The sequence below is a fragment of the Micromys minutus genome (assembly GCF_963924665.1).
Source record: "Micromys minutus genome assembly, chromosome: 4".
Classification (NCBI taxonomy): domain Eukaryota; kingdom Metazoa; phylum Chordata; class Mammalia; order Rodentia; family Muridae; genus Micromys; species Micromys minutus.
Window position 1 is genome coordinate 26,543,932 of NC_137973.1, and position 23,670 is coordinate 26,567,601.

A 23,670-nucleotide genomic window follows, 5' to 3' on the forward strand; every position below is an offset into this window, starting at 1 on the left:
CCTCCTGACTTCTCTGAGCTGAGCATTTTCCAGAACTCCTAAGGAGGAGAGGAAGCATGGCCTTGGGCAGAGAGATTAGCAGAGGGGTAGACTGCCCAGTGATGCTGAAACTCAAGCTACAGGAGTGTGGGAGCTGACCCGAAGGCTTGGCTTCCACTCAGAACCACCCACAAACCCCCCCTGGAGGGTGTATGTCTGTGTTTTTACCAGCAGTCTTGATTAATCATCAAAAAAAGACAAATTACTCACCTCTCAGAAATTGGAATTTTATAAAAAGGCATTTTTCTTTTATATCCATAAAATGATATAATTTTTGCAATTATAGAAATGTCATAAATTATACAGAATGTTCCTTAATTACAGCTCAATGCAATGTGGTACTTTCCTCCCTCCCTAAAAAATGAGAGAGAACAAAAAAATAATATATATATATAGCTATATATATATATATATATAATATGTATTTATATAATATAGACAAACCAAATACAAAAAAAAATCATTTCCTCTTTGGTATAAAAATCAGACTTTCCTTCTAAGAGACACACAAACAGACATGATACTGGGCTTGTAAACTGTGTGGCCAAAAGGGATTTCCCAGTCTTGTTTTCTCCTTCCTTCCTGCCATCCTGGCACCCCACGTTTCTGCAGCCTGCCTCCAGCTCCTTTGGGGTAACTGCACAGAACATCTAGATTCTCGTGCCCCCCCTTCCCCAGCTCTACACCCTTACTCTGCTGCTAGGATACAGAAGGAAGAGATTCTTCTGGAAGCCACAAAGTAGTGACTACCTCAACATGCACCTGACTTGGAGAGCTGGGCTGTGAAAAGGGTCCCAAGATGTTCTGTCCAGACCCAGCAAGTGGTCTGAACAGGTTTTATCTACCTTCTCCCACACTTGCTGGAGACTCAGCCAGAGAACAGAGCCCTAGGTGACTGGGCCAAAGCAGCAGAGGTCAGCTTCCCTTTCCAGCCTCACCTCAGGGGTAAGTAGAAAAAAGCACCGGATAAGGAGGGGGAGGAAGGAAGGGAAGTTGGAAGTGAGTACTAAGGAGTTGGGGACTCAATTTAGAATCCAAAAACCCTATGTCCCATCTCAGGACTACACTTCATTCTCAACTACAGCTCACTGAGAATGACGAACCACTCTCTGGTCAGCACTAGCAGGACGAAGCCATATGCGTGCCCTGGGGAGGCCACAGCACAGGTGAGGAGCCAGCGCTAGGCTTCCTCTGGTCTCCCAATATTCCCTTGCTGACAGCTCTTCCCTATCTGGTAGCTCCTGGATCTCATCAGGACACTGGCACCCTAAAGGTGAGGTGTGGCCCCTCCCAAGCTACTCCACCAGCTAGAGTATCCCAGTGTGTGCCAGTCTCCTGTTCCCAGAAGAGCTAAGACACTAACCACAACATAAAGTCACATGAAGGCCTCCTCCGCTTACCAAATAAAAAAAGACAAAACCAAACAACACAAACATAAACCAAGAGGACACACGATGAAATGAGGGGCTTCGAGGCCCCAGCAGGTCTCTGGCTTCCCGGCGTGATACATTCTTGTGTAATTCAGGAACAAGGGCGCAAGGGCCCCTTTGGGGAATAGGAGTAAAAAAATATGGAGATTATAGTCTCCCTGCGGCCTCCAAGCAGGACAGGAGCGGACCCAATCTCATAGTTCTTTTTCTTTTTTTTTCTTTTTTTTTGGTTCCACATCTTGTCCCTCACGGTGGCCCCATGCAAGGCCTGAACCAGTGCTGCCCCTGAGGCCCACTCCCTCCACTACTACGAACTGGTGAGACCGGCTGAACAGTCCACCAGGCAGAGGAGGCAGGCTGCATGGAGGACCGGCAGGTTCCAGACACCGGCCCTGTGAGCTCCGATCCCTGACACGGGGATCCCAGCCCAGGTCTTCAACCCTTGAGGGGCTTCTCAGCTCCTCCACTGGGGCTGTTGGCACTGTCACTTTTCTTCCTGCGCAGGCTCTCGATCCAGCTGGAGCTGGAGCGTGTGCTGAAGCTAGAGAGGGCCAGGGAGCTGAGCCGCATGTTCTTGCCAGACATAATGAGCTCCCCAAAACCTTCCTGGTGCGAGAAGGCATAGCCAGAACGCCGAGAGCCCGTGCGGCCCACTCGCCGCATGCAGCGGTGCTGCGCCTTCTGCTTCTTCCTTACCAGCTGGGTGTAGCGGACCTGAAGACGGCATAGTGAAGGGGAGCCTTCAGTATCGCGCTCAGCATCGGGCACCAAACCCATGGTGGAGGGACCCAGAGCACCATGGCAGACCAGCACAGGAACCTCTGTATCCAGGTGCAGCATGAGCCCCCAGAGTCCCGCAGCAGCCCAGACACAGCTCCACAGCACCCAAGCAAGAGGCGTTTTCTGTCACATGGCAGCTACCCCCCAAGGCCTACGGCCAGCTTTGCCAGGCTTCTCACCGTGTCGGAGAGATCCGGCTTCAGGCTAAGCCTGAGGAAGCGGAAGGCAACCACAGGCATGATGCAGACAGCCGTGGTGAGTACGATGGTGAGCCACACGGTGGGCTGGGCCAGGGTGTTCTGGGCATTCCCTGAGGGACAGGAGTCAGGAAGTTGACAGAGAGGATCTTCTCACTTCCCTGTTGCTATTTCTGATGGTTCCATGTTCTCAAACTTAAAACCCAAGCAGCGTCCATTTCCTTCTTTCTGCCTGCCTCCCAAATGCTAATCTCCGAGTCTGACTCTGGTCTCCAGCTCTCTCCTAACACTCCAGCCGTTTCCCTAACCACCTCAGTCTAGGGATCTCCAGGTTGAAATGGCCTTCTGCAGGTAGGGAGGCACTATCACACCACTCACTAGGCTAAGACAACAAAGCCCTTCTCTTTTCTCTTCTTCCAGCTCACAAGTTAATCTGCTGGCTCCAGTTTCTATATATCTAAAGAATGCCAAGAGCCCACAGTCCTAACATTCCTGTGGGGGTCCTTTCCATCTGTGGGGGTCCTTTCCGTCTTCACTTGTACCCTTCTGCTTTATTATCCAACACTGTACCCAATAGGGTAACACTGACCCCTTAAAACAGGAATTGTTTGACACATTTCCTGCTCGATGGAACCAAGGCCTTTTGTGCATGGCAGGCAAGCATTCTGCTGAGTTATATCCCCACACCTAACCCCTCTTTTCTACCCACACACACTCCGTTTTCAGATAGGTCTCACGAAGTTCAGGCTATTCTGAACTTGCTGTGTATCAGAAGGACCTTGGTCCTCTTCCTCCACCTCTCGAGAGCTGGGATTAGAGGCACTTGACAGTCCATATATTTTTGAAAAGAACAACACAAGTAGCAAACAAAAAGAAAACAACCTTAGATGACACGTCTCCTTTCTCTATGTGAACCAAGACTTCTGGCAAGGAAAGCCTGGCATTCAGAGACCTCTCTCCTTTCCCCCTGCTTCCCCAGCCCTCTTGCCCCACACTAGCTCTCCAAGAGCCAAGTGGTACCTTCACATTCCTGGCTCTGCTCACTAACAGCAGTCTCCACTACAGGCCTACCCTTGGCCACCCCACCAGCACACTGCTGGCTGTGAAGCCCGCCACCCCTGACCTCCTTGGAGCTCTGCCATCCCACAGCCCAAGGGCTTTGCATCACTCTTGTCTGATACATACTCCTTGGCGAAGGGCCTGGGCCAACCACCTCTTCATATGCGTTGTACCCTGCACGGTACTTGGCATGTGAAGTGTTGGTAGTGCTAGCTGTCTACCTACGTCCCTAGAACAGATACGCGCCGTCGCGGATTCGGAGGATGCCACGGGGACTCACTCACCCACGAACCGGAACTGGTTCGGAAACATGTCAAAGAGCCCATTGCTGTGCATGGCAAAGAGGATGGCGAAGTAAACCGCGAGGCTGCCCCAGATGAAGAAGTGGTTGATGGCTGTCCAGTAGCCTGTATCCAGCCCAATCTGCAAAAAGTTGAAGGCAGGAGTACCCCAAGATCCCATCCCACCACAAGACACAAAGATGTAAGCTGAGGCAGCCCCCCTACCCCAAGGAAGGCTCTGTCTGTCCTGAGGGATGGCCCCATACCTGCACACTGACCACAATGACCAGCGATGTGGCCACAGTGACTGCGAAGGACTGGTAGTCTGCCAGCTGGGTGCCATCATCCCGAGTGGCCTCCGCAAACACGCCGTAGGGAATGAAGAACATGAGAACGGAGGTGTAGATGCCCTGGGCGATGCAGATGAAGAACTCTCGCTTGTTGAACAGGAGGTTCAACTGGCCTGGCTCGTACAGCTTCGGGTACTCCATGCTTCGCTGCTCAGGGACATCCTGTGAGAGAAGGGCCCAGAAGCTGCCACAGATGCAGTCCCCTTCCCAAAGTCATGGGTAACAGGGGCAGGCTCAAGCTAGAGTCTCCTAATCTGTCTGTGTTTAGCCACAAAAGGGAATTACAGGTTCCAGAGCCAAGATGAAAAAAATCCCGACTCCCTCCTCGACTAGAAGTGTTCACTGGCTACGGGGCAGCTGCATCAGACAACCTATCACAGCACTATTTCCCCCTTCCAGCCCAGCCCCCGACCTCCGCCGTACCTGGTCAAAGACCCCCATGGCCAGGACCGGGAGGGAGGTATACACAATGTTATACAGGGTGATGAAGTACTGGTCATACACGGTCTGGAAGAGAGGGCAGGAGAGTGAGCAGCAGCCAGCAGCTTCTCCAGCAAGCAGGCAGAGCCAGCTTCCCACACCCAGGAGCCCTACCTACCAACTTACTCAGGGTCCTAGATCTCCACCCTCCCAACATGCACTTTCCTTTTTGGTTGTTTATTTTGACACAGGGTTTCCTGTGTCCTTCAGGTTGATCTGGAACTCACTATGCAGCCCAAGCTGACCTCAAACTTTCACTGCCCTATCTCCCCAAGTAAGGTAAGTGTAATCCACCACTCCCAGATTCAGAGTTCAAAGCCAAGTGGTGCTACACAGTAGATAACAGGTCAGCATGCATTACAAAAAAACCATGCCCCCACTCCCCTCAAAAAAAGAAAAGAGGAAAAAGAAATAGCAACACTTATTGAATACTGAACAATGGGACAGGACAATTAAAAGCACAGACTTAAGGTCTGTTATTAGGTGTTTCTTTACTGCTCATGGATAAGAGCGATGTGAGGCCATGTGTGAGGGCCATGTGTATGCTACAGTGTGCATGAAGATCAAACATCAGCAAGTGGTGTCGGTTCCCAGCTTTCTACCTTGGTTGAGACATCGTCTCTGCCACTGTGTAAGCCAGGCTAGCTGGCCCACAAGTTTCTAGAGTCTTCCATCTCCATCCCCCACTGCTGCTGACTTCTACATGGATTCTGGGGATCTGAACTCAAGTTTTCAAGCACTGGCCTCTCCCCACCTTCCTTTACGAGTTTCTACATATGCAGCAGAACGGTCTAGAAACACTTGCTACCTGGGCTGAAAACCCGCAGAAGAAGCCAAACCAGAAGTGGACCATGGTGAACGCAAAGTTCTTGTAGAAGAAATAGCAGAGGAACTTGCACATGCGCAGGTAGGACCAGCGCCCGTGCACCAGCAGGAGGCGTTGCAGGAACTTGAACTGCGAAAAGGAATAATCGGAAGCCAGGACAGCCTGGATCCCTTCCTGCCCACTAATGCCCACACCAATGTGAGCAGCTGCAGAGACAAAAGATGAAGGTGACCATATACTTCAGATCCTATTGTTTACAGCCCCGCCCCTCGCCCCTCCCACCTAGTTACAGCCTCGCCTCCTACTCCTCCCACCCAGTTACAGCCCCGCCTTCTACCCCTCCCACCCAGTTACAGCCCCACCCCTCACTCCTCCCACATCGTTACAGTCCTGCCCCTCACCCCTTCCCACAGTTAACACCACGCCTTCTACTCCTCCCTGGTCCTGAGATCTGACAGGGTCCAGCCAAGCCCATACTCACTTTTAATCATGCTGACATCATTGGCCCCATCCCCAATGGCAAGAGTCACTGCCTTCTTGTACTTCTTAACCAGTTCCACCACTTGTGCCTTCTGCAAGGGTGTTACCCGGCAGCAGATGACAGCTTTGCAGGCACATGCTGTTTCCAGAAACTCTAGCTCCATATCAGCCTCCAAGGCATGGGCCTGAAACAGAGAAAGAGTCAGTGTTCCCAGGGGACACCTCAGCTCTTCTGGTCCTCCGATAATCCAACCCCTCCCTCTCTCAAGTCAAGGGAAGTTGAGAGCAAGCTAAGACAGGGGGGCCACACTGAGAGAAAGCATAACCAGTGTTCATTGCCCTCTCTGCCAAGAGGGAACAGAGAAGCTAAGGTCTGAGCATTATCCTGCCTGGTGTCCTGCTCCAAGATAAAGAGGGCAAGCATTACCAGGCTGTGCCCATTGATGACCAAGGCGTACTCCCCAGCGACAGCCTCCAGAACAGAAGTGAGCTTTGAAGACGAAAGGTTCCCCTGGTAGGTGAAGCCATTGCCCATGGCGTGGGAGGAATCTAACATCTTCTTTCGGGCTTTCCTGTGAGGGCAGGGAAGAAACTGTGGTGGGGACTCCGGGACAACTGCAGACAGGAAGTCAAGCCTGCAGTCCCCGGGCAGTTCAGGGCAGCGGCATCCCTAGCCTCTGCTTACCTGAGCTCCTCTCGCACTTCCAGGACAGTGTGGCCTGTGACTATGAACACTTCCGTCATGTCATCGGTCAGCATCTTACAGGAGTAGCCAATGTTCACAGCTGTCTCTGCAAGTCAGAACACCGGGTGCTGCAGGCTGGCCTCCACCAGGCCAGCGTGCCGTCCCAGGCGGTGGCCCAGCTCCACACAAGGGAATGACAGCACCAGCGTGTCCATCTGCCACCGGTTCTGCCGCCAGGCACTCTCACCCTGCTTGTCTCCGGTTAGCACCCAAATCTTGATGTTGGCCAGAGTCAAGAGGGCGATGGTCTCTGGAACTCCCTGCTGAAGCTTGTCTTCAATGGCTGTGGCGCCCAGCAGCTGAAAAGACCACAAGGGCTTCTGAGGAGAGCTGCGCTCTACAGCGTCTTGCTCTGCCCTCAGTGTGTCCTGTGGTCCATACCAGCATATCACTCTCAACTTCTTCATAGATGCTGGCTAGCCTGTCCTCTCGGCTGTCCTGGGCCAGGCTAGCCTGTAGGCGTCTCCTGGCCCATTCCTCATAGTATTCTTCATCCAGGTCTTTGTAGGCCAACACCAGGGTCCTCAGCCCGTCCCCTGCATACTCCTGGAGGAAGAGTTGGAAAGGTCAAGGGAAAGGAATTTTAGAAAGAAAGAAAAAAACAGCAAGAGAACTCTCAATGGATGATCTTTGGTTGGATTTTTAAAGGTGTTTAAGAGTATTTTGCTATTTGAGTCTGGGTGTGCCCGTGCATCACGGCACATATGCAGTTGGCTGTCTCCGCCTATATGGGCTCTGGAATCATTCATTATGATTGGCCTCAGTGCTTTTATGTGATGAGTCATTTTGATGACCCTCCTGGTTTTTTGGTTTTTTTTTTTTTGTTTTTGTTTTTGTTTTTTTTTTTTTTTTGAGACAAGGGCTCATGTAGCCCAGGCTAGCCCCACACTCCTAATCATTCTGGTGCCTATGTGCCAAATACTGAGATCAGAAGCATAATGTAATGCCAGGCCTGGCTGATTTAAATACACTCACCTCAGAAAAAAAAAAAAAGCAACTATAAAGAGACCTTAAATGTATTCATTATCTATCAAGATCTTAAATGTATTCAATAAAACAAAACAAATCCCACCAAAAATAAGGGTAACATGTGCTGGTGAGATGGATCAGCAAGTAAGGGTGCTTGCCACCAAGGCTGAAGATCTGAGCTTATTCCCCAGAGCACACAAAGTAGAAAAATAGTATCAGTTCCTTCAAGCTGTTCTCTGACCTCCACATGCACACAACGATGTGAATGCTCACACACATACCAACTACAAAATGCATACACACATACATAAACATAAGTACATACACACACGTTTATCTAAAAAACGACAACATAGGGCTGGAGAGATGGCTCAGCAGTCGAGAGCACTGGCTGCTCTTCCAGAGGACCTGGGTTCAATTCCCAGCACCCACATGGTGGCTTATAGCTGTTTGTAGCTCCAGTTCTGAGGATCTGACATAGCCACACAGATGTAAGTGAACACAAAACACCAACACACATAAAATAAAAGTGAGTAATTAAGAAGGAGGGTGAGACAACACGCCCTTGCCACCTCACGAAGGCGAGATGTGCAGAGACCCCCATTACACCTACATTCAGGTGGTCTGTGGTGCTGTTGAGCAGCTCCTGGGTAGAAGGGTGGAGCCTGTCTAGCAGGATTGTGTCAGCCCCTTTGCAGTAGAGTCGTATCTTCCCCTCTGGATTCCGAACTGTGAATGGCACGGGAGAAAAGTGCCAGAAAATTTTCAGACAGAATCCAAACTAGATAAACCAACCAGAGTCCCCACCCAGGCTTATCTGCTGTCCCAAGTCCCCCAGCTCCCTGGGTGTGGCCTCACCTATGACTGACATCCGCTTGCGAATGTTGTTGAAGTCCAAGATGGCCAGCAGCTGGTAGGTGACGGCTGCACCGAGCTCATGGACAGTGATTGTTTTGGGGGTGCGAGAGCGGAACACAAAACCAAAGTTCCTGGCTGCGGTGACCAAAGCCCCCTCGTCCGGAGACTGAGCTTTGTAGTACAGCTCTCCTGGTAGGGAAAAGGACCATGTGCAGTAAGGCCACCATCGCAAACACTTGCCTTGCGCAGGAAGCACCAGCACAGCAGCAGGGCAGAGCAGCAGCGCCCAGGAGCACGAACCAGACCGAGCCAGAGGCTGAGCCAGCCCCTCCGCTCACCTTCGCTCTTCTCTTCCGACATGACCGTGTGACACAAGGAGAGAAGACGGAAGAACTCGTGTGTGGGGGGGTCCCCCATCTTGACAGCCTCCAAGAGGCTTGGGTCCCAAAACAAGAATTTCTTGTCAGCCAGAGGATTAAAGGAGAAATCAACAGGCTCTGGTCTCTGGAACAGACAAGAAGACTCAGCTGCCAGGCCACACCCGCGGAAATTAACTCTCCCATTTCCTACCTCTCAGTAAGAGCCCTAGCCACTTTGGGCCTTAAATGTCTACCTGAGCTTTACTTTTATTTTCCCCTTTCCTTTGAAACCAGGTGTTATTTGTAGCCTTGGACCACCTGGAGTTCTACATAAGCCACGCTTGCTTCTGCCATGTGGTCCTATCTCAGCCTCCCAAGCACTGAGATTACAGTATGTACCACACTTCACCCAGTAATCCCCACCCCCACACCAGTGCCGCTTCCCCAAGATCTTCCCCTTCCTGCTGATATAAGGCTGTTCCCATCTATGTGGTGACTGCTGGCCAGGTGCCCAGACTGCTTATAACTGGCATAAGGAATATTCACAGAGCCTGGATCTTACCTCCCCCAATTCAGCTTTGTGTCCCAAGACATCAAACACATCACCTACATACATACAAACAGAAGAAAAGCAACATCAGTACTGAGACTCTCCAGAGTATCATGAAAAGCCTCTAGTGTATGGGGACCCCATGGGTATGTGGGACCCTCGTGCCTACTCAGCCTTTAGATGCCACCCACATTAATCCTGTAGGTGCCCAGGATCCCAGGATGCAGGAACCTGGCCCCAAGGGTCATAGTGCCCACTTCCCATCTTGTCCTCCCCACAAGGGCAGCTCTGGTTCTCTGCCTCCACCAACACTCCAGGCCTGCTGGGGGGCCTAGCACCTTCCAGGCCCAGAAAGCAGATAAAACCTTACAACCTGGCCATGAAGTCTAGATTCCTACAAAAAAGAGTTACTGCAGGGTCTCACACATACCTGCACACACAAGCCCACACCAGCCCAGCAGCCCAGCCTCAGGGCCACTATGACAGGGCCACACCAGGAGGAAGTGTATGCAGTTACACTCTGGAGACCCACATGGGCCCTTACAATGACAAGGAAAGCTGTACTTCATGGAGCTGCCAAGGTCCACGTTGGCCAGCGTGCCCAGAGGCCAGCGTCTGGGGGCTCACTTCAAATAACCAAGGTATTTCCCTGGTGCAAGAGCTGAGATTAGGGCAAGGGCTCCAAGAGAGGTCAAGGAAAGTACCCTCAGTACAATTCTGGGCGCAGGATGCAGAGTGCACCCTTTCAAGGGCCCCCACACCCAAACAGGAAAGAAGTAAAACCCGGTGTCAGGACAACTGTTCCACTCTCCTTCCAGCCCAGAGGTAAGCCCTAGCCCTCAGCACTGAGCCTCACCATAGCTGTGGCCGTTGATGGAGCATTTGTTGAACACCATGATGTTCTGGGTGAGGGTGCCCGTCTTGTCAGAGAAGATGTACTCCACCTGGCCCAGCTCTTCGTTCAGAGTGGTGGTGCGGGCCTCTGCAGGAGTCCGCTTCTTCATACAGAACATCTTCTTGTCCCAGTTGATGAAGTAGCTGTGGCCCAAACGGATGACTTCCACGCTGCATAGGAGACAGGAGGTAAGGCCTGGGAAACAGGGAGGGAAGGAAATATCCCACCCACACAGGCCTCGGCTGCAGGCACTTGGCCTGGGGAGAAACAGGAATGGAGAAGACACCTGGGCACAGGAACCTGGATTGGAAGGGGCAGGGAAGCCTGCGGCTGGGGCTGCTCCTGTGCCACACTGACAAAGGAGCTCCCGCCCGACCCTCCTGAGGCTCTCCACACAGAAAGGTGCAAAGGCTCTGGGCAGGCAGGACAAATGGCACAGGCAGAGAAGGAAGAGGGACTGCACAGGAGACACTTGGCCAGTTCTTACCTCAGGACTAAATACAGAAACCATGCAGAGAAAAATAAGAGAAAATGCGAGAGGGAAGGGAGAGAAGAGAGAGAAATAATGAGGGTGCTGTGCGTGCTGCGGCAACAGAGCCAACTCCAAGAGGTCACGCTGGGGAAAAGCCCAAGGCACTCCCAGGCCTCATCATTCCTCACTGCCCGGCACAGGCCAGGACTTCACTCCCACACTGGGACACAGAAGCCTAGAGAACGTAGGAGTGACACGTGTCACAAGGGCAGGGGACTTCCAGCTAATCATTACTTCCAGCATCGGGGACGTTAACATTTCCAGAAAAGGACCCTGTGTTTGGGTCAGGATGGCCAAGCAGTAGGCCACACATCTGGAACTCTGCTTCAACTTGGCTCCTGTGAGGATCTTATTACGAGGCAAAACAATGGGATGCCTAGGAATGTAGTCCTGGCTTTTCCCCAGGACGCTAATCAGCCCCACTCCCACCCTCCCTCAGACATGAACGCTGATGCAATTCAGGGGGGGAAAAAACTCTCTTAGGCAACTCCCAAGAGCTCCAAGTACACTTAGATACAAAGCAGGTAGAGCACAGCACAAAGTGAGAAGCAAAACTCAGTCAGAAGCAGGAAAATATTTAATAACACCAAGGAAGCAAAGCGGCCCTGACAGTGTTAGGTAAGTACCCAATATTTGCAAAGGAATGTGTTGTTGCTATTGTGGTTGGGTTTTGGTTGGGGGGGGGATGGGGGCTTGTTTTAGAGCCAAGGCTGACATCAAATTTATGGCTGTCCTCCTGCTTCAGCCTTCCCATGTGCTGTGGATACAAGCGTGAGGTACCAGGCCAGATATAGCAGTTTAACTTTTTATAACTGGTTTCTCAATTCAGTGCCTTCTATCAAAGCATCTTTATGAAGGAAAGGACACAAGGATCATATGAGAAAACAGACAGCATGTGAGGACCTAAGCGACTGTGGGCTAGCCTGAGGTCACATGTAGCAGTCAACCCAGGACTCCCACATTCTCTTTCCTGTCCTAAGAAAGCTGCACCCCACACATACACCCCATGCACGCGGAAGCACTTCATTTCTAGCATTTGAGCTAGCAAGGAGAGCTGGGTACAATCTGGGGCACTGTCATTAACTAAAGATGAAAGCTGGAAAGAGTTCTGAGCATCTGCAAAAGTACTTCCTTCAAAACGCCACAGACTGAGCCTGGTGTGATGGTATAGACCTACAATCCCAGTACTAGAGAAGCTGAGGCAGGAGGATCACCAGTTCTAAAATGGCATGGGATAGACACTGACTGAACTGTCTTGTTCAAAAGGCTCCCTTATCTCAAATGCAAGGCACTAAGTAGGAAAGATTCCTCTTCTGTCGTCTCCAGCTCCTGCCCCTCCCTCCCTCCCTCCCTTGTCCTCACTGGCCTCTGCTTGTTAGCATTCTCCTTACTGCCAATGTCCTACAGATGCTGCACACCACAGCCAGCCGACTGCTAAAGCATTCAAGACTGTCTGTCATTCTTTAGGTATTTTCAAAAACTGACCCTGCAGGTCCACAAAGACTGAAGGCCTTTAATAATCCAAAGCAAGCTTCTGTTTCCATGTCTCTACCACACAGCTCCTTGCTCATGGCTGAAGCTCCTAACTCCTGTATTATCCCAGCTTCTCATCTACCTGTCCTTCTTTCTCGACTCTTCTCCCTCCTCCTCCTCCTCTTCTGCCTCTTCTCACTCCTCCTCCCCACCCCCAGCCCAACCCTTGCCCACCCTGAGCCACCATCTTGTCTAAGAAATATTCCTGACTCAGAGAACTTGGTGTCTATCACATGTTACCTCAGTGGCTAGCACTGGTTCTAGTCCCAGGTCAGCCATCTGCTACACTGAGGGCAAAGGCAACCTATATAACTCAGTAGCCCCAGCTTTCCACAGAAGATTCAAGGCAAAACAACGTCGATTTTGTGACACGTTAGGGGTTTTCTTCCTGTATCAGACATAAGCCTCAGAAGGGAAGGTCAGTTCTTTATTATCTTAGTAGTTCTTACCCAGAACAGGCATACAATAAAATAGCATGTGGTGCTACATAAATTAATATTGTTTCTATTCCACTATAATCCAGATGTCAGAAAACTTAGATAACATAAAACAGTCACGGTATAGAGAGAGCTCCACATTCCTACTCAAGGGTCTCGTCTTCCTGCGAAAGTGAGCAAGGAAGCAGAGGCTCCCTGGGGAAAGCACATACCTGACATACAGGGAGATGGGCACAACAGTGTTGAGGATGATGATATAGGACCAGAAGGAGAGGAAGCCAGAGAATAAGGCACTGTCCACCGCCTCATCCCAGGGCAAGTAGACCTGGAAGCGCGTCCCGACTTCATGCTCCCAAATGGCATTACCGATGGCCAGGATCACCCCCATGCAAACCAGGAATCCAAAAATCTGTGGAGGAATGAGACACAGAAGAGGCGGGGCTTGGAGAGCTCCCAAAGCCTCGTGCACGAAGAGGCCTCCTGACATTCTGAGCCCATAAAGGCTCAAGCACGGCCATGCTTCTCCACTGTAAAGGACCAGGTCTACCACCACAACATGCAGGACTCTCTCTGAAAGCTCCCATTCTGAAACTTTCCAGAGTCCTCAAAAGATGTGGCTGGGGTGAGCTACTTCTTATTGCAGATGACCAATCTGCCCGTGCTAGCCCACACAAGCCAACAGAATGTATTGTACAGAATGCTTTTCTTCCGTTCTTGGGAATTAAACCCAGAGCTCCATCTACACCAGGCAATCTACTAAGTTAAATCCTAAGATCTCCCTTCACTTTTTTGCTTTGAGACAAAGCTGGCTTCAAATCTGTGGCAATCAATTTGCCTCAGCCTCCCCAATCTTGAGATGATAGGTGTAAGCCACCAGGGCCGAGGCCAGTCTGGGCTACAGATCAAGACTTTGTCAGAACAAGAAAGAGGACAGGGAATAAACAATGGAGGTCACTGTCTTGTCTCCAACAACAAAATTGCCTCTATGTTGAGGCTCAGAAAGGCAGGCGTCATCCTGATCAGTGGCCACCAGGGGGCGAGAAGAGCCTTTGTATGTGGAATTAACCCTACTTCAGAGGGGTTTCTGCAAATCCTTTAAGGCTCAAGTCGAATACTCAACTTCCCTCAGGCTTCCCGAGCTGGCATGTTGGGGCAGGCAACTAGCAGAAGGGGCACAAAAAGGGGTGGGAAAGCCCAACAAGGAGATCCAAGTCTAGGCAAACAGGAGAAGGACTCAGGAACGCCAAAGTGTGCACAGACTTTCCCCTTAGGATCCTTAGAAGTTGGAGAAAGACCCTGCTAAGCATATTCCCCATGGAAAGTTTTTTTTTAACTCTGAATCCACCCCTATGAAGGCTTCCTTGTCTCCAGCAAAAGCTAACAGGTCACGCGCATATTAAGATGCCGTCGTAGCCGAGCCCACAGAAGGGGTGGTTTATTTTAGCTTTCTAAGTTGTTGATTCATGAACGTCCCTGAGGCTTTTAAAAATAACATCTGCAAGTCTAAAAGGAGTCTGAAGTGAACATGGCCCCTGAGCAGCCGATCCTTGCTAGAGAAGAACCTAGGGAGCGGAGGGCCTCATCCGGGAGGGCTGCAGGGCAGCAGGAACTCACCCAGAGAACCAGCGTGTTCATCAGGCGGTCGATACTTGTTCTCTTGAACTTTGTCCTGCCGCTGTTCTGCATCAGCTTAGTATCAGGACCTCGGAAGTCAGGGGAAGCCGAATAAGCCAATCTGAGGGCCACCAGAACAGAAGCCCCAGGCAGGCAAGAGGCTGCAGCCAGGGACAGAGGCGCACTACCTCTGTGTTCTAACGGCCCCAAAGGCTCTGTCCCACACCCTGAGGAAGGCCAGGAGGCTCACCTGCAAAGATGACTAGCCCGAAGCACCACTCAGTGTTTCTCAGCACACAACCACGCAGCAGCATGTTCTGATTGCTCAGGGGGAATTTGTTTTCCTTCCAGTACAGTGTTCCACTGAATTTGTCCAGCTTGTTGTTGGGTGGTTCACAGATTACTTCCCCTAGACGGGAGACAAAGGTACCACCACTCGGGGTTCAATCTCATAATGAAACATGTAAGTAGTTACAGAGCACTTCCTGTTTTTCCAGGGGACCCAAGTTTGCTTCCCAGCATCCTTGAGTAGCTCCTCTGCACGCACGTGGCATGCGCGCACACACACAAACACACACACACTCACACACACACACACACACACACACACACAGAGGTAAGTTTTAAAGTAATAATGCAATTTTTAAAATGTAAATATCCAGGCTTAGTGCTCCACACCTTTAATCCCATTACTGGGTAGAAAGAGGCAGGTAGAACTCTTGAGTCTGACAACCTGACTGAAGTACACAGAATTCTAAGCTACAAGGCTCCATGCCGAGATCCTCTCTTTGGGGAAAAAAGAAAAGTTTTTAAATAGAAAAAGTGGTGCTGGGGAGTAGCAGGTTGCTATAAGGACACAGGATATCGACACACCACGGCCAGTACTTCTCAAGAAAAGATTAGGATTCGTCCACTGAAGCCTGGGCTCGATACCTAACAGCACATAAACCGGGTGCGCCAGTGCCTGCCTGTCATCCGGACCTCTAGAAAGTGGGGAAAGAAGGCTCAGAAGTTCGAGGAAATCAATCCTCCACCACATTGAAAAACACGGTGGCCTGACTAACATCAAATACATACGGTCAAAGGGATGTAGCTCGGTGGAAGAGCGCTGGCCTGGGTCCTAGGTTCATCTGTAGCACCACACAAAGCACATCTGTTTAATCTCCAAAATCCCACTTTTGTGTATGTGACACAAGCATGTGGGGCAAGAGGTCAACAAGGGACATCTTCCTCCATTGCTCGCACTTGACTCTTTTCCATTACGCTATTTGTGTGTGTGTGTGTGTGTGCGCGCGCGCACATGTGTGAGCTAAGCACACATAGACACACATGCCAGGGTGCACATGTGAAGTCACTGCTCCCTCCCTGTGAGTTCCAGGTCTGCACTGTGAGACTAGGTGACTGCAGGATCCAAAGCTTTCTCTCTACCTCACGGGTCCCAGAACCTCAACTCAAGTAGTCAGGTAAATGCCCTTATCCACTAAGCCATCTGAGCAGCCCCTACCTTACTGTTTGGGATAGAGTTTCTCTCTTATTGAATGTGTAGCTGTCCGATGGGCCAGCCTTGATGTCCAGCAAACCCTGAGGATCCTCCTGTGTCTGACTCCTGGTAGTGGGATTGCTGCCACACCTGGGCATTTGGGCTTGGGTCCATAAGAACACTGATAACTGATCAATCTCCATAGCTCCCAAAAAATCAGAACCTTGAGACTACATATAGACAGAACTTGTCACAACACGGTTTATTTAAGCATCACTGGAACAAGAGTCTAAATGGCCAAAGGGTGGCTGAAAGGACCAAGTTAAGACTCACTCTCGGTCACAAAAGAAGGCTAGGCCGAGTTCCTTTTGTGGTGATAAGATGCTATAATGGCAGGGTGTGGCAGCACACCACCTACAGTCCCAGCGTTAGGAAGGCAGAAGCAGGCAGATCTCTGTGAGTTCCAGGCCTGCCAGGTTTACACCTTGAGACTATCACAAAACAAATAAATAAACGAGAAACTTAAAATGTATTTAACAGGCAAAGGGGCATTCTGGAGAGATTTTAGTGCGCTCACACTTACTTAGGGTGAACTGTCCACATAAGAAGAGCGGAACTAGAGAGGAAGAGAGAGTACAGACTTCTCACACAGAGAGGCTGATTGGCTATGAGGAACACAACCCACAACCGCTATTCTGAGCTGATAAGCAAGAGGAACCATGCAGAATCTCTCAGCAGCAAGTCAACAGCCATAAAGCTCCCTTGGAACGAACCCTCAGTTCACAAGCCGATGGTACCACCTGGCATTCCAGACATGTCCCTCCAGAAAATGGCCAGAGACTTGCACAATCACAAAGACTAGAAGCCAAAAGAAAAGCTACAATACAACAAGCTCAAGCCCGCCGTCTTTACCCAAAGTTGTCCCAGGATTACTCACCATCAAACTTGGCCAGCTGACTGATGTCCCCCAGCTCTGAGGTGATTGGAATTGCTTGGCGCACTTTCATGTTGGTCTCCCTGGAAGAGCAATCAATACCCTTGAGCCCTGTCGCTCCCCCAGCAGCTGAAATCAATTCTTGGGCACTAGACCCCTAACAGCTTGGCCTAGCAAAAGTCTGATGACGTATCATTCTAACTCCTCAGATCTCAGACCTGGGAACTGCCTTCAAAAGAATCTTTGACCCCTAAAGATACAAGGAGAAAACAGACAGCAAGCAGCCACTCACCCATCCAGTTCTGCGGTCTCTATGTAACACAGCCCATGGGGCTCGCTGCTGGAAAGAAGGAGGAGGTCCGCCTACACAGAAAGCCAGAAGAGAGCTCACAAACACAAACCCCTGCTGTGGGAGGGACTGGAGGGGGGGCGCTCAGGGGATCCTCCTCCAGGAAACAGAGGTCTTCTTTTGTTCTGAGTGTTCTAAGACATAGCCTCCCACCATATAGTTCTCTCTGGTCTGAAATTCGTTACATAGCCAAACCTGGCCTTGAATTCAGAGATCCACCTACCTCTGCTCTAGGATTAAAGGCCCATGCCATTATGGCTGCCATAGAGATCTGTTCTGTTTGGTTTGGATTTTAAAAAAGCATGAACTAGTCCCAGTTACATGAACATGACACAGGAGGCCCCACCCCCACCCCCATCTTGGAAAATCTCTTTCCACAATCCCACCAAAGAGGAAAAAATAGCCCTGCAGACTGAAAAGGAACCTTGTCCCTTACCGCCACAAACTGGTTATTTTCTAGCTTGATAATATCACCAACGCATACATTCATCCACTGCTCCTGTTGGAGGCTGTGGCAAAGAGAAGAGGCCATCAGTAGCTACAGAGGGTTGCCATGGGAACCTCCTTCCTCCCCCAGCCCCGGTCTCTAGTAGTCACTCACACTCCATTGATCAGCACCTGAGAATGTCGGTTATTCACCTGGTTATCACTCTTGTGGCGGAACTGAAAGAGAACTCAGAGAAGTAAGACGCCGTTTCTCCCCACACCTGGAACCAACTCTCTCCCTAACGCCCCTGCCTACACCTCAGCTAGGTACTATACAGCTCTGGGGAGGATCACCAAAGTCACCAAGGACTTGTGCTGAATAAAAGTGGCCTTGGGGGTTTCGAGGGATGAGAAGGGGAGGTGACCACTCACATAGTCATCGGTGGCATCTTTAACAGCTGTGATGGTGAGGACGAGAACCAAAGGCACAATGGTGGTGAACCAGGACAGGGACGAGATCTGGGGGATTAACTGAAAGAGCAGAGAGACACACTTCTGAGGCTCCCGTCAGAGCTCCTTGCCTCTAAATCCTTTCTCTTCTTAGGCTTAATTCAGCTTTGTGATATACAGAAGACATAAGAGAGGTCACTGACCTGCAGAATGAGAAGGAACAGGAAGTAGGTGTTGGCAACTTCTTGGAACTGCTCAAAGAGGTTGACAGGCAGGAAGGTGAGAATGTTGTACTTGGAGGTCTTGATGCAGTTGCTCTACGGCAACAAGGGGAAATAATGAGGCACCCCTCACCCCTACCTTCTACACTCACACGCCATCCCCTGCCAGCAACCACAGGTATGGAACAGGGAGGAGGAGGACGGAAGACAGTTGCCCCAGGACAATGTATTTGTCCTCTAGGTCAAAGTATTTTGCTTCAGTGGCAGAAGGTCTGAGAATGTCAGCCTAGGAGCAGATGGAAACTGGGCGGAATGTTTTCCTGCCCCCCACCCTTCCCAGTCGGCCACCAGCCTCAGCCTTGGATTGTCCAATGCTCTTCTCCTTCCAGACACGGGGAACACTTACCGCATACTGGAATTTCTCATTGTATTCACGGTCGTTTGCCCGTGCCCTCCGCTCTTCTTCTGCAACGGAATGAGGCACAGTCAGGAGGAGCAAACTGACTGGGGCCTGCTCAACCTTTGTGAGGCTTCTGCTCAGCAACTGCTTCTTTCCACAGGATACAGCGTTGGTCTTATCAAACTCTTGGCTCTAGTCTACAGTTTGCCAGCAGCTTAGGCCACATGGCTCTGCACACTACTCCCCTACTTCCCTCTATGTGTGACTCTGTCCTCCTCAGCTATCCAAGTGCTGTGCCACCACTCCTTAGGGTACACTCATAGCCCAGGACAAGTTCTCCGTTCCTATCATCCATCAAGGTCATCCACCGGGAGCTCTCTGCTCCGCCCCCTACCACTGGCATCCCCAGATCCTTTGCTTTTGTTACTAACACATCCATCATCATAACAGAGCGGTAGTGCCTGAAGGTACAAAGCCACCTTCCTTGTGGTGGCCACTGCAAACCTACATGAGGCAATCTTCTCACCCCTAATCTCAGGGAGGAGCTTGGTGGGCGGTGCCAAGACAGAGGGTCACAGTGCCCTAAAAGCACTCTGCTGCAGTATCCCAGGCCCACGTGCAGTATCTCTAAAGGAGCCTCTTGTCACATGTCACGGTAAGCAGCTTCTGACTGGTGGACAATGACATCATCCTGTTGCAAAGCTCATCTTCAAGTGTGGGGGTGTGTGTGTCAGAGATGTGGGTCAGACTGAGCAGGAATGGGGAGATAAGACCCTCACTCCGCAGCACTCAACCAAAACCCTGCAGACTCCAAGCTGCAGATGCCAATTCCAGGGCCAAGATTAAGAGATGCCCTATGAAGGGTTCCCCCCTCAGACTTAAAAGGAGTAGTAACTTGGTTAGGCAGTAAGCTTGCCACCTTACATCTGACAGAATCCCAGACCTCTTCCCCCAACAAGCACAATGCAGTAACAAATCCCAGACCACAGAGTCCCCAAACAAATGAGCCATATGACACCCAGAAAGTTCCCTCAAAGGGTGCCCTTTCCTACTGAGACCCTAATCTCCAAGCACCCGTGCAAGGAAAAAGGAGGATCCCAAAGGGGGTCCACAAAGAGCGTGAGGAGGAAGGGAGGCTAAAGACAAGGGAATTCGGAGGTCAGAGGGGGGGATATTACAGATTTGTGAAAGCTGCTAGACTCTGCCTCCCATTACCTGTCCCCCAGGAAGGCTTCTTCTGGCTCCAAGAGGGAGGCGTCCCGGCCCGGGCCCACTTCTCGGGCATCTCCTTGGGGACCGTCATGATCCCGTTTTTAAAAGGCGCATTGACTGTCCTTGGCCTCAGCGTCGCCTATGGGGCGGCCCCCCGGGGAGGCGCAAGAGCTGCGGCCATGCAGAGGGGAGCCCCGGCCGCTGGGCGTGCGCGACACCCGCAGCCCAAGCCATCCTCACGGCCACCTGCGCCTGGGACCACCAGCTCTGCAGGAGCTCCGCTCCCGAACCTCAGGACTGAGGCGAGCTCCGAGTGGCCGGGACCTGGAGCCCACGCCCCAGGCTCCGCCCCACCTGCGCCCACTGCAGAGCTGAAGCCTGCCAGCGCCGCGTAGGCGAAAGTCAGAGCACGGCCCCGCCCCCTCCCCCAGCCAATGCCGGAGAGCGGACCGCCCGCGTTGTCCGGGACAACGGCTTTCATCCCACACTGCCCCTCCTTCCGCGGGAAACTGAGGACGACTCCGGTGGGTAGGCAAAGGAGGCCAGAGCCCCAGAGCCCAGGCCAAGGAGTAGGAGCTGCAGATGCTTTCGAGTTAGGAGGCTAGTGGGTTAGCATTCAAAGCTGAGCATCAACCCAAAGATGAAATGAAGAATTCGGTTTCTTAAAGTACCCCTCAGGACGCCTGGGGCCTTTTCCTCAGAACCATACTAGTCGTCTCTCTTCCCTCGGCTCCCTAAGTCATAATAACAGACGTTTTCATTATGCCCCCAGAGACCCACTTCGTCCCTCTCTTACCTGGGGGGCGCTTTTTTGCACACAGTGCCATCTCACCCAGCACGGGTCCAGCAATCCATGGGAGACCCTGCAAGAAAGTAGCAGACACATGCGGCCGAGAATTCTTTATTGCCCGCATCAGACCCCTTCTGAAAACTATCCTAGCTCTGCCCTGCCCTCCCGACCACCTCCAACTCCGCTAACACTCATCTTCCTGCACCGGCATGTGTACCTGAGAGGAAAGGGAGGTCTTCCCTCTGTCCCGGATAACATGAGGGGACTGAGAATTTACAGAAGCCAAAGCCTATAAGGAAGGACCTAGACGCGACCAGATATAACAGATGAGATGCAGCTCTTAAGGTGTCCACCTGAGGAACAATGGTCGTCCCATGTGCCCTCCAGGTGGCAATGAAAGCTGCCTGTTTTGGAAAGCAGAATTTCCCCCCTAGTAAGTTGGGTGGAGCTCTACGAACCAGGAAACACCTGGCAGAGCATCGGGAAACAGTGGGCATGTCCCACCGTTCTAGAAAGCTCATCATTTCCCCACCCCTACTTTCATTACTGGGTCTTCCATTATCACCTCCTTCCCAGAAGGTTCTTTCTCAGAGGCATGGCCACCACTTCCTGCAGACAGTCCTCCAACCACTTCCTCTCAATCTTGTCTAGCCACCCTCTGGGGCCACCGTAGAGGTCTCCCCAGCCCTGCTAAGGGGTCATCTTTCTTTCTCACCCGGAGTCAAGTCCAGTCAGTATGACACTAAGAACAGGCTCAAGAGAGCCTCTGCTTCCTTCCACCCTCCCATGTACTTTCTCCTAAAAAGGTGTAGGTCCAGGCCACAGGAAACGCCACTTCCTTTAAATGGGAAGCTTTCCTTCCCCTCCTCAGTTCCCATGCCTCTAGCCTGTCAGTCCCAAGAGATACTAATTGCCTGCCTGCCCCATCTCTGTAATTACTGACTCTGGTCCTCACCATTTCTCCCTTCACTAACCCACACTCCCTCCTTGACCTCAGAGCAGACAGTCCTGAGGGGCATCCGGTCCTTTTCCCTCCTGACTCTCCACAGCTGTGACAAGCAAAGGTGCTGGTGCTGCCTCCTTGGCTCAGGAAGAAAAACCTCTTGAACATTTTGGCGATGCCAAACCCTCTTCCAGGGCCCCAGCCAGGGTCTCCACCCAATCTAGAGCATGAGTCATGGGAGGGTGGAGTGTGGAGCCAGAGGTTAAAGAAGAGGATGCAGGGTGGGCATTGCTGGCTCCTACCCAGCCCCACTCCAGGGGGGCGCTTTCAAGAATTGTTAGCCCTAAAATCTGGTCTTCCTTCTTGGAAAGAGTTAAGAGTGGAGCAAGCTGACCATCAAGTGTCAAGTCTGAACATGGGTCAGGAAAGTTCTTTTACCTCTAGGACCCTGGGGAGGCTGAAAACAAGTTTGGCCCCAATCCTTAAGAGAGGTGCAGTTATAGAAATCACTGGTAACAAGGCCCCCCTCTCAGGATATCCTGGTTTTCTTAACCGACTAGGCCCACCAGCCACGTCGCCTTGCCCCGTCACCCTACCCCAGCCCCCTCTGCAGCCACATCTGGGATAAAAATAGCCAGCCATGGGAAGGAGGCAACGCTCTATGAAGGAAAAAAGCTCCTCCTTTGGGTCTGGCCCCCGCTTCTTTCCAACCATAAGTCTTTTCAGGGGAAGCTAGCAGATCGGCGAGCCAGGAGAAAACAGCAATACCCGAGGCCACCTTCCTTCCCTCGCCAAGGACAGTATCCAGGACCCCACTATACAGCTCTGAGCTCCCAAAGCTAACACCCCTAGCACCCTTCGTTTTCCTGGAGCACAGAGAGACCTCCACCTTCGCGGGACAAATCCTATCAGTCCCAAACTCCCTCACCGGGCACCTAAAGGCTGGGATCAGGGTTACTCCTCGCACCCCAACTCCGCACGCCCCTTCGGGGCCCCATCTTCCCAGCTTGCGCACAGCTACCCATTCTCTCCATCCCGGGGAACCCTTCTCTCCAGCCTCCCACAGCCGCTCCCCGTGCCACCGCTGCCCGCGCCTCCCAGAGCCGGCCCTCCCGGTCCACACCCCCGGCCCCACGGAGGCGCCTCACCTTAGCGCTCCGCGCTCCGCGCTGCGCCCGGCGGCCCCGTCCGGCCCATGCCGGGGGCTGGGGCGGGGGCGCTCGGCTCCGCTGCCCGCAGGCTCCCGCCCCCCCACAGCAGCCCGGCTCTCCTGCCCCCCCGGGGCCCCGGCCCGCTACTTTGTGTCAGTTTCGGCCGCGGGGCGGAAGTGACGGCTGCGGCCGCGGGCGGGGGGCGGGAGGGGCTTTGGGGAGGTAAGGGGCGCGGCGTGCGCCATCTTGGTGTGGAGAGGAGGGGGAGTCCCAAGCTCCAGCCCCGGACACGCAGACAATCTGCGAGGCTGGAGGACGGTGGGATGCTGCTGCTTTATTTTGGAAGCCAGAAGCCGAGCGAATGGCTGCTTTCTCTGCCAGAAAACATCTCCGGGGAGGAGCCCGGTGCGGGAGAAGCGATGAAGAAGCCCCTTAGCACCCTTCTCTCTAGCCCCTTAGCACGCTTCTCTCTCGGCTGCGCTTCCCTCCTCGCCCTGGCTCGTCTCAAGGCCTTTCAGTTTCCTGAGAAGGCACAGCTAGGCAGTGACTGGGTGTTGTGCCTCAGTTTCTCTGCTTGGTTCTCCCGACGCTGAGTTGACTTTGCCCCCTACCACGTCCTTTGGGTGGTATATTGCGTGTGCGACACACACACACACACACACACACACCTCGAAGAACTATCTGAGGTCGTTGGACTACAGGGGAGGCGCACTTGTCAGGCCAAAGGTAGGAAACGTTAAGATTGTCCGAGCTGGCGCCAGAAGACAGGGAGATAGCTCCGAGGCAGAGCCCTTGCCTAGGCCCTAAATCAAATCCCTAATACCGCAAAATACAAGTGGTTTTGTTGTGTTGTTGTTGTTGTTTTGAGTCGGGGGTGGGAGGGGGTGTCTCACTGTGTAG

At 52.0% G+C, this 23,670-nt stretch overlaps 1 protein-coding gene across 1 annotated transcript; it reads right to left on the reverse strand.

Annotated features, from left to right (window-relative positions):
- Nucleotides 1-383: 383 nt before the first annotated feature.
- Nucleotides 384-22,901, reverse strand: ATP8B2 (ATPase phospholipid transporting 8B2). The gene is made up of 28 exons (XM_080915197.1): nt 22,768-22,901; nt 20,683-20,749; nt 18,681-18,739; nt 18,257-18,370; nt 18,036-18,134; nt 17,779-17,840; nt 17,614-17,686; nt 17,121-17,191; nt 16,832-16,911; nt 14,665-14,823; nt 14,415-14,503; nt 13,013-13,209; nt 10,260-10,468; nt 9,416-9,459; nt 8,833-8,998; nt 8,495-8,683; nt 8,250-8,365; nt 7,049-7,213; nt 6,855-6,966; nt 6,608-6,713; nt 6,350-6,494; nt 5,924-6,107; nt 5,425-5,648; nt 4,560-4,643; nt 4,053-4,298; nt 3,790-3,928; nt 2,429-2,559; nt 384-2,183 (listed from the first exon to the last, which is right to left on the reverse strand). The coding sequence occupies exons 2-28, from the start codon at nt 20,711-20,713 to the stop codon at nt 1,905-1,907; spliced, it is 3,573 nt and encodes a 1,190-aa protein (XP_080771323.1). The 5' UTR covers nt 20,714-20,749; nt 22,768-22,901; the 3' UTR covers nt 384-1,904.
- Nucleotides 22,902-23,670: the final 769 nt, after the last annotated feature.

Coding starts and splice junctions, on each gene's coding strand:
- ATP8B2 (XM_080915197.1), bottom strand. CDS start 20,713: ATGGCACTGTGTGCAAAAAAGCGCCCCCCAG. Junction 17,687..17,778: donor CAGGTGCTGATCAATGGAGT/GTGAGTGACTAC, acceptor TCTTTGCCACAG/CCTCCAACAGGAGCAGTGGA. Junction 17,192..17,613: donor AAAATAACCAGTTTGTGGCG/GTAAGGGACAAG, acceptor CTTTCTGTGTAG/GCGGACCTCCTCCTTCTTTC.